Consider the following 10000-nt stretch of genomic DNA (forward strand, 5'->3'; position numbering starts at 1 on the left):
CTGCAGAGAGGTGTGTGTGTGTGTGTGTGTGTGTGTGTGTGTGTGTGTGTGTGTGTGTGGCAAAGCCAGGCCCAAGAGAGGAGAAAGCTCCCTGACTCCATGTCTGAGGGCGCGCAGTTTAGATTCTTTTCTCCCATTTCAAGCTCCAGTAACTGTCTGTCAAAAGAAAAAAAAAACCATCTTCATGGTTGGTTGGTCTTGGTTATCTGTGTGAGAAGCACTCACTTCAAACAGGAACATGGGCACCGACATAATGCCCCTCAGGACCTGTGTGTGTGAGAGAGAGGGGGAGAGCAGAATGACATTTCATCAACAGATTCTCTAAGGGAGAGAACTATAGTGAATATTATTAATGCAAACAGTGGTCAGAGAGACAGTTCCTTGAGCTCTCAGATTCCAGTTTTGAGATTTCACATATCTCCAGTGAGACTAAAACCTTGGATGGTTGCTTTGTTTAGAGTTTAAAAAGATAAAGAACACGGCAGTAGACTAGGCTGCTTAAGAGGGATGTGTGCCGTGGAAAAGAGGTAACGTGAGAGCCCATCGTAGGGTAGAACTCTAGGAAAGATGATAAAATCTTTAAGAGGCATATGTGCCGTGGAGGAGAGGTAACGTGAGAGCCCATCGTAGGGTAGAAGTGAGGAAACACAATGAAATCTTTAGAGTTGTCAAAACCCGCTTTTCTAACAATTAAATCACAAGTGTAGACCCAGATTCCACCAGACAGATGCTGTCAGGCTTTTGTGTAAGTGCATTTTTAATAAAAGTTCCTAATAACATGACAGGTAATATGAAGGTCAGCTTGCCCAAGTCTGGCCAGAGGTAACTGCTGTGCTAAAAACTCATTTCCGCGTCCAAACTCGAAGTGATATCTTCGTAATATTGCAAATGCCTCACATTCCTTACCCAACTATCAGGAAATTAAATGTAGACTGAGGCCCTTTGATTAAAATCTTTCCTTTTGGCTGGGCACAGTGTCGCATTCTTTTAATCCCAGCACATGGGAGGCAGAGGTAGGCAGATCTCTGTGAATTGGAGGTCAGAGCCATATAGTGAGACAGTGTCTCAAAAAAAATCTTGTTTTCCGAACAGTGGAAATTAAGATGGGTATTCAGTGTCCCATGGCTAACGGGTACTAGAATGAATTAGGTAAGAAGGTCTGAGGCTGTCTTTGGTAGGAGTGGCAGCAGTATGAGCTATGGGCATCCCAAATTCTTAGAAGTTAAGGGAAAATCTGGGCATGGTGGCACATGTCTTTACTCCCAGCTCTCAGGAGGCAGAGGCAGTAAGACCCACATTGAAGGCAGCCTGTGCTATCTTCTGTCTGAAAAAAAAAAGTAATGAATGGATATAAAATTGGATAAAATTTGAAGATTGACTGATGTGTTCCGGCATGTTCCCACTTAAATCAAAAGCAATGCTACTCTGGCAGAATTGTCTCCAGCCCAAAGGCAACATGAGAAAGCCTACTTAGCACTCTGAAGGTTGGCACCAGAAGAATAGAAACAGTTCTATCTATAAGGAATGTGTGTGTTCCTATAAAATAAGCAGAAAGTTGCTTTTGAACAAATATAATATATTTGACAGCTTTCCCCCAGCTGTTATTGCTGAAAGCAGGGGTTGTTCTTTGCTCTGAGGTTCCTATTTTTACAGGAGGGATCAGAGGAGTGTTACTATTGCCCTGGGTCCCACAGCAGATAGTTTGAAGCTGAGAGGTATCCAGTAATATTTCCATATCCCATTATGAACCAACCCAAGCTTAGAGTGTAACAAATAGTATGCAGACCAGAAAACAACTCCCAGAAGTCACCTGGATCATCCTTCCTTTACATATACTCTGAATTTATTGACCCCACACAAGATTTCACCTAATTTTATTCTTTTTTTATGCTTTGATGTTTTATAACTGGATTTTTTTCATAACAATATATTCTTAACATGCCCCCATAAATTCCTCCCAGGTCCTCAACTACAAACCCTTTTTATCTCTCTCTCTCTCTCTCTCTCTCTCTCTCTCTCTCTCTCTTTTTGGTTTTTACGAGACAGGGTTTCTCTGTATTGTTTTGGAGGCTATCGTTTATCTCTCTCTTAAAAAAAAACCAAACAGGCAAAGGTGTCGTGGCCCTCAGGAAGCAGAGGCAAGCAGATATCTGTAAGTTCCAGGACAGCCTTGTCTACATAGTGAGTTCCAGGACAGCCTTGTCTACATAGTGAGTTCTAAGACAGCCAGAGCTAAGTAGAAAGACCCTCTCTCAAAACAAATACATACATGCATACATGCATTTCTCCATGAAAACAGAAGCCAAAATAGGCTGAGTAAAAGATCAAGTAGGTAAAAAATTGCCCGAGCAAAGAAATATGAGATGAAAAGTCTACAAAAACCCATTGAGTTCATTTTGTGTTGACCAATTATTCCTGGGCATGGAGCCTATCCCAAATTATTTATTCCTTTCTCACAGGGGGTCGGTTGTAGATAGCTTCTTGATTGGTGGCAGGGACACATGTCCAGTTCCTCCTCTCAGCACTTGGACCCTATTCAGCCATCACTGAACCAACTCCTTGCAGTAGACAGGAACTAACACAGAAACCCATGCCTGGACAGTGTGCCGGGAGAGTTGGAGCACTCGGTCCTAACTGGGATGTACTCATCAGGCCTCTCCCCTCCTCAGGGCTCAGGGTTCTGTAATGAAGAGGAATTGGAAAGATTGTAGGAGACACAGGGGATGGATGACGCCAACGGAACAGCGTCTCTCAGGCACAGCAGGGCTGATGCGCGTATAAAGCTCACAGAGTCTGTGACAACACACACACAGGGCCTGCAGGCTCAAGCCAGATAAGGTTCTAGTCATGTCCTTTACCTCTCTCCACCGGTAGCCGTTAGCAAAACATGTTAAGGCAGCGCTCTTGGCAGGGCACGTTAGGGCATGCTTGTAACTCCAGTACTTGGGAGGCAGAGGCAGGGGGACTGCAACCTGAGACCCTGGCTGGGCTGCGGAGAGCAAGGTCTTGCCTCAAAAAACAAATCAAACCAGCACTGCTCTTTTGCAAAGCTTTTCTTCCTTCCTGGATAAGGTATGTTTGTGAACCAAGGAATGTGGGAAAGCTGGCGGAAAATATGGGTGCCAGCATGCAGCGTCTTCTAAATACACCCCGCACCCCCAAAAAAGCAATGAGCTCCTCTAGTGGGTATTCTTTTGGTTTTATTCCTTCATCCCCGCCCACCCTGAAACAAAGGGGAACTGAAGACTGTACTGCTGCCCTCCTCATGCCTGGCTGCCATGGTACCCATCCATCCTCTGGAGCTGGAACCAAACTGCATCGTTCAAGAGCAGTTATTCTTAACTGGGTGATGCTTTTGTGTTTATTAGTTTTGTCCCATCGAACATTATTTTAATGAATTTGTTTTTGATGCTATTTATATATTAAAAAACAACCCTGCTGTCTGGGCATTTAAATGTCTGTGCACAGGTCTACCTTGGTATCTGTCATTGTCCTCTGCAAAAAGTTGACTCTGAGTGACTGGTTGGTGGTGAACGCATGAAAGATACTGACATCATTGTGTCTATGATAGTTGTTGAGTGCATCTGGCCACCATAACAGCTCTACAAATATTGTCTTAAGAATAGGAAAAATGAGATCATATTCTGGGAGCTTTCTGCATAGATAATGCCTAAAACCATATTTATATATTTGAACATTCCATTTCTAGACCTGAGTGTGTGTGTGTGTGTGTGTGTGTGTGTGTGTGTGTGTCTTAGTGGAATGCTTGCCCAGCATGTGTGAAACCCTTGGATCAATTCCTGTCACCGCCTGAACTGGGCTTGGTGATGTACACCCGAAATTCCTGTACTAAGGAGTGGAGGCAGGAGGATGAGTAATTTTAAGGTCATCTACAACTACAAAGTGAGTTCAAGGCCAGCCTGTAATATATAAGATCCTGTCTAAAACAACGCACAAATTCATTTCAACTACGTCTGTCTCAGAGAGGCCATTCTGTAAGTTAAAGAACATATTTAAGTCTCCAGATCCTAAAAAACTTTATCTGGATGAAAACTTTGCATTTATTACATGATTATATAATTAATTTGAAGTTATCACTGTGCTGAAGTCTAGGGTCGAGGGCTTTGGGTGTTCAGGAGCGTTTGGGACAAGGACAGCAGGTGAGCTCCCTCTCAAAATCTGAAAAAGCATTTGTGTGCACAAATCAGTTACGAAGTTCATTCTGTACTTAAATTTTTTTCTATCTCTGTTTTGAGTTAAAAAATGCTAGATATTTGATTTTTCAGCCTTTCTTAAAAGTAGGGGTGCACCCTGTTTACAAATGACCCATCAGGGGAACCTTCCTCTGGTATTGAAGAAGCAGGGGAAGGGGGCCAAACTGAGCCCGTCCTGCCGAGGGAAGGGGCCAATGGTGGCCTTTCTGCCAACAGTTCCTTAGGCCACTGTATGCATGGTGAGGTTATAGGCAATGATCTCTGTCCCCTTATTGCTTTGTAAAAGGTATTTTCACTGAATTACTTCTGCCCAGGACTCTATTTGTGAGTATATTAGGTGTCTATGGCTGCCAAGCAAATTGCCCCCAAATCTGGCAACTTGAAGTAGCAGACATTATCACCTAGTCCCTGCTGGGTTTTCTGCACCAAGCTGCTGTGACGGTGTCAGGTGGGACTGAAGTCACCTCAGGGCAGACCAGGGACAGTCCAGGGAGAGGAAGATGTCCTTCTGGGATCAGCTGGCAGCAGTGGCTGGCGTGCTCTGGCAGGATGTTTGACTAGAGGCTTCTAGTTCTTTGCTGCATGGTTCTTTATGCTTAATAGCTTGAGGGAGGGAGGAAGGAAGGGAGGGGGGAGAGACGGATGGATACGGAAGGATAAACAGGAAGGTAGGTACAGGTATTGGACTCTATTGGTTTTCCTGTGTTCTCCGTGTTTAGAAGTGGTAACTAAGTCCGGCCCGCATTCAAGAAAGAGAGTATTGCGGCAGGACAGAGACTTTGGTGATATATATTTTGAAGACTGCCCACCACAACAGCCAGCCTCAGCCACTAAGGGAAAGAAACCGGTACAGGTTCAGTCCAGACACAAGAGACGGACGGTCTGTCCCCAATAGATCCCGGTGACCTGTAAGATCACCGGAGAATAACCTGGAAGTAGAGACAGTCAATTGTTAATAAGTATCCAGGTCTGGGGAGAGGCTCGGGGGTAAAACGCTTACTGAAGCATGAGGACCTGACTTGGGGCCCCCGGAAGCCATGCAAAGCAGGGCGTGTCATTAGCTTGTGTCTGTCATGTCAGGGCTTCACCAGCAAGATGGGAGGTGAGACAGAACACCCAGACACTCACAGGGCTGCCTCAAACAAGGTGGAAAGCTAGCGCTGACTCTTGTGGCTGTCCTCTCTCCCCTACCTGTGTCCCCCAGGCGTGCGTGCGTGTGCACTCACACACATACACACACACACATGTACACATATGTGTGCACATGCATACACACATACACACACAGACAGATGTACACATGTGTGCACATGCATACACACACACACACACAAAAGAAGGTTTTAAGAGTAAGTGCTTCTATGGGTTTTGCCCCCCCCTTCTCTATTTCCCAATTTATATTCAGAAAGAGGAAAAGAGCCAAGAAGAAGGCATCGCCGAGCGGTCTGATAAGAGAGAGAGCTCCGAGATAGCTAACCACATTGGTAGCTTCTGGCCTGAGAGCAGAAAGGAATAGTAAGAGGGCATTTGGGTTGCTCCCACAACATGCTGTAGGGAAGGTGTGGGCAGAACCAGTCTCTCACGGATGCCTGAGGGTGCATGTAATACCGTAGCCCAGATTATAAATGTAATGGTGTAGCTCAAATCTCTTCCCGTCATATGGGAGTATTCCCCTGTGGCGGGTCCCTGGTTTCTGAAATGGACTGCTGACTGGAGAGTGACCTGGTCCTGAGGACTGTTGCGTAGGCTGCATAGTGGCCTTTGAAAGCAGGACTCGACGCACAGGCACCAGCAGGCCCCTGCGGAGGGCAACTTTACGCTCTGAGGGCAGCAGGCTGCTCTGGGGCTACAGTGTCTTTGGGCTGCGAAAACAAAGTGTCTTAGTCTGGGTAACTTTAAAAGATGTTTATTTTTCTAGTCTAGAGGCTGAAAAGCCTAACATCCAGGTTCTGGGAAGACTCTTTCTCTTCCCCTCCCCTACCTCTCTCCCCCTTCCTTCCTTCCTTCCTTCCTTCCTTCCTTCCTTCCTTCCTTCCTTCTTCCTTCCTCCCTACCTCTCTCCTCCCTCCTCCCTCCCTCCCTCCCTCCCTCCCTCCCTCCCTCCCTCCCTCCCTCCCTCCCTCCCTCCCTCCCTCCCTCCCTCCCTCCTTCTCCTACTCCCTGACTCACTCTGTAGTCTAGGCTCTCCTGGAACTCCACTATATAGCCAGGCTGGTCTCCGGGATGGTCTCAAACTCAGCTCAGTCTTCCTTTGTCAACCCCTCAAGTATTAGGATTGTAGTTGTGAGCCAGGCTGGCATGTTTAGTGTCTGGTGAAGGAGGGTCTGCTCCTCATAGGTTATTTCCATGGTGGAAGCGGCAAGGAACTTAGGGGACCCCTTCGTCATTTAATCACTTCCCAGAGGCCCGATTTCTTCATGACATCAGCCACAGCACCCATAGCATAGGTTGCAGCATCTGAGGGGACACCAGGACTCAGATTGTGGAAGTCGCACAGTCAGGTGGCATGATGCGTATTGTTGGGAGTCAGACCCTTTAAAAAGAGAACGGCATCCGTGTGATTTTTAAAGATACAGTAGTATTAATTCGTTAGATTTAAGGTAACGACAGCCTTAGGATAAAAGTTCTTCCCATCTTTATTTTGTCTTTCCTCCAGACTGTCTGCCTTCCAGTTGGTTTGAAGTAATGATAGGTCGTTGCACAGACACTTGGTTTTGTATTCAATTTTCCCTATTTAAAAAATGATGGTTCACAGAGCAGAAAATATACCTCACCCCTTAGTTGCTTAAGTGTGTAGTTGGGTATTGTTACAAATACATGAAATGTTTTCATCCATATCCATTCAGCCACAGCCATTTGCCTCCTGCTACCTGTCCCCATCGCCATTCTGCTTTCTGTGTCTGGTTTTGCTGTCTGGGTACCATATGCAAAGTTTTTCCTTGGCATATGCCATCTGGCATAACGCCTTCAAGATTTGCTTACATTGTAACGTGTACTGGGGCTTTGTTCTTTTAAAAAGCTGAGTAATATTCCATGTGAAAAGAGCAGATTTTTTTTCTTTGTCTATTCACCTGTCAGCGGACATCTGGTTTACCTCTGCTTTGGGGCTCTTGAGAATTTATTTTCATTTTCAAGTGGGATGTTTTGATCTGTTTCAGGGCAAGAAGTTGCCTTACCACCTCGGGGATGATGCAGAGGAAGGAGAAGTCTCTGATGAGGACAGTGCGGATGAAATTGAAGATGAGTGCAAGTTCAAGCTACATTATGTGAGTTGCAGGCTAAAACACTCCCTTGCCCCTCGCGATCTACAGAAAGAATGGGGCCCCAAGTTGGTGCTGTGTTGGGCACTCCACAAATATGTCATCTGTGGAGTGAAAGGGTGTTCTTTCAAAATTACTCTGTGTGCTGGCACCCAGCAGTGTGCTGGTGGGAGGGGGAGTGAGCTGGGGGAGTCTATGCCTTAGAACTGAGACGCATGTTAGCAGCGAACCCTTTTGTCTCTGGGTTTCCACTAAGACCATGGCAACTCTTATAGAGGAAAACATTTAATTTAACATTTCAGAGGGCTAGTCTGTTTCATCGTGCCAGGTAGCTTGGTGGCAGGCAGGCAGGCAGATGCTAGAGGAGGTAAGAGTTCTGCATCTGGGTCCCTAGGCAGCAGGAAAAGAGAGACACTGGCCTCAGCTTCAGCATCTGAAACCTCAGAGCCCATCCCCGCCCCCAGTGACACACTTCCTCCAACAAGGCCACGCCTCCTCATCGCGCCACTCCCTCTAAGCCTATTGGGGGGACATTTTCATTCAAACCACCAGACCATCTGTCCTTTTTCCAGGGACAAATGTTATGATACGGCTGGGAGTCAAACTGTGGTTGAGCTGTCAGTCTTGATCAGTGTGAGTAGGTGTGGCCTTTCCTTCCCTTTCAAATACTGGCTGCCCACCTGTGGTACCCTAGGCTAGCTCCAGGCCCCAGCTAGGCTGCCCTTGGGTCTGCCTTTTTTAAGATGCCAAACCCCTCACTGAGAAAGCATGCCTTGGCCTCAATGATTCTCAAACACATCTTAGAGTGGAACACTTGGGTGGATGTTAAATTGGCCACATCCTCAGCAGAGTGGCATTTGAAGTTAGCCATCTGCTCCGTGATCTGTACCTCTTAAATGCAGGAGTCTCTGTGCAGAAGATAAGTTATTTTGATATGTGATCTGGGGGTGGGTGGGGGGTCAGTTGAAACCTGCAGACTTCTTAAGCAATGCTGTCCCTGTCACTGTCAATAGTCATATGATTTCTGGTGACACATGACTAGCCCAAAGCAGTGCAGGCATTGCTGTCTCGTTTCATGTCTACAGAAGAGAGGTTGTAGTGGACATCAGAGCCATCATTCTGTCTCCAGAGACATCTTGTATAATCTCTCCTAACATACACCTTTACCCTGAATTCAACAATTATGTTGTTACAGCAAGACACTATCTCCTGAATTACACTAGCTCTGATGCCTCACCTCCGAGGTGGCAGTAGGTGATGACATTATTTTCAAAGGAGACAAGAGCTCAATGACAGCTGAAGTCTCCATAGACATTTCTTTCTCGGCTTTAAAGTGCTTTGAAGAGAGAAATGGCAGAGATTCAGTGTGAAGACAGGGAAAACTGTGATCTGAATTCATCCCTTCCCTCTTAGGAGTTTCTGTTAACGCAGCTAAGTACCCGTAACTAATAGGTCACAAAAACCTAGATAGTTTCATAACTGAAAACATAGCAACTACGTTAGGTTTTTTGTTTTAATATGTGCTTTTCCAGGTATTTGCTATCCTTGTAACTGACTCCTGACTGTGGGTAAGTCTTATTTAATAACCCAGGCCTTTCTGATTCTCATCCTTGTGCATCTTGTCCTTCAGGTCTCTGGGTTGCTAGATGCGTAGTCTAAAGAGGAGGCAGAAGCCCATGCATCTCCTGGGGAGATGGGAAGCAGTGACTACCGTTGCCATGACAATGCAGTTATCAACCACTCCAATGGAAGCTGACCTAGTTCTTAGGTCCACTTGGCTGTATCAGTTTTTCTTCAAGTCTGTTGAGACTTCTTTTGTGGTCCTCAGGGTTGAATCCAGGTCCTGTTGTTTGCTGGCCAAGTACTTTACCACTGAACTATGTCCCAAGCCTTCTTTTGACTTTTTTTTTATCTTGGGACATACCTTTGTTGCCAGCAAGACCTTGAACTTGCCAACCCTCCCGCAATAGCTGGGATATCAGCTCATGCCACCATTGTTGGCAAACTTCTGCTTCGCTGCAGTAAATATCTGTGGTTATGAAATTTCATCGTAGCACAGCTCTGAGGAAGCAGATTAGTCTTTGCTCTGTACCCTCCAAGGAGCTCTGATTGTGCCCGTAGTCTCCTGGCTGATTTCTATGCTCTGATATGGATAAACTCTTTAATATTGCCCCACGAAGATAGTCATGACCATTCATTTGACCCGAGTAGGGCTAGGCAGCACCCTATTTAAAAGGCTTTACAGTGGCTTCCTTGTTGTATACACACACACACACACACACACACACACACAGAGACACACACGCACCATTTCTAGTAGAAATCTATAAAATTCTTATGCAACACCTTTCCTCTATTTTTGAGTTCTTTTGAGAAAAGACAATGAATGCCCTGTTTAGAATTTGGGAGCATTCTATTGTAATTAGCCTGTTTATACTCCACTGGACAGTAGGGAGCTTAGCTACCTTATTTATGTGGCAGATTTAAAGATGGTTGATCATATTTTTGCAAAAACAAAGTACAATG

The 10000-nt window shown here is 45.7% G+C and overlaps 1 protein-coding gene across 2 annotated transcripts in view; it reads left to right on the forward strand.

Moving 5' to 3' along the window:
- Plch1 (phospholipase C eta 1) overlaps positions 1–10000 on the forward strand; it is a 219688-nt gene that overhangs the window by 174556 nt on the left and 35132 nt on the right. For both annotated transcript variants that reach the window (XM_040754354.1, XM_040754355.1), the window contains one exon: positions 7373–7480. In XM_040754354.1, coding sequence (XP_040610288.1) covers positions 7373–7480 — 108 coding nt within the window. The remainder of the gene's footprint in view (positions 1–7372; positions 7481–10000) is intronic.

This window comes from Mesocricetus auratus, unplaced genomic scaffold (genome assembly GCF_017639785.1).
Source record: "Mesocricetus auratus isolate SY011 unplaced genomic scaffold, BCM_Maur_2.0 Super-Scaffold_100011, whole genome shotgun sequence".
Taxonomy (NCBI): domain Eukaryota; kingdom Metazoa; phylum Chordata; class Mammalia; order Rodentia; family Cricetidae; genus Mesocricetus; species Mesocricetus auratus.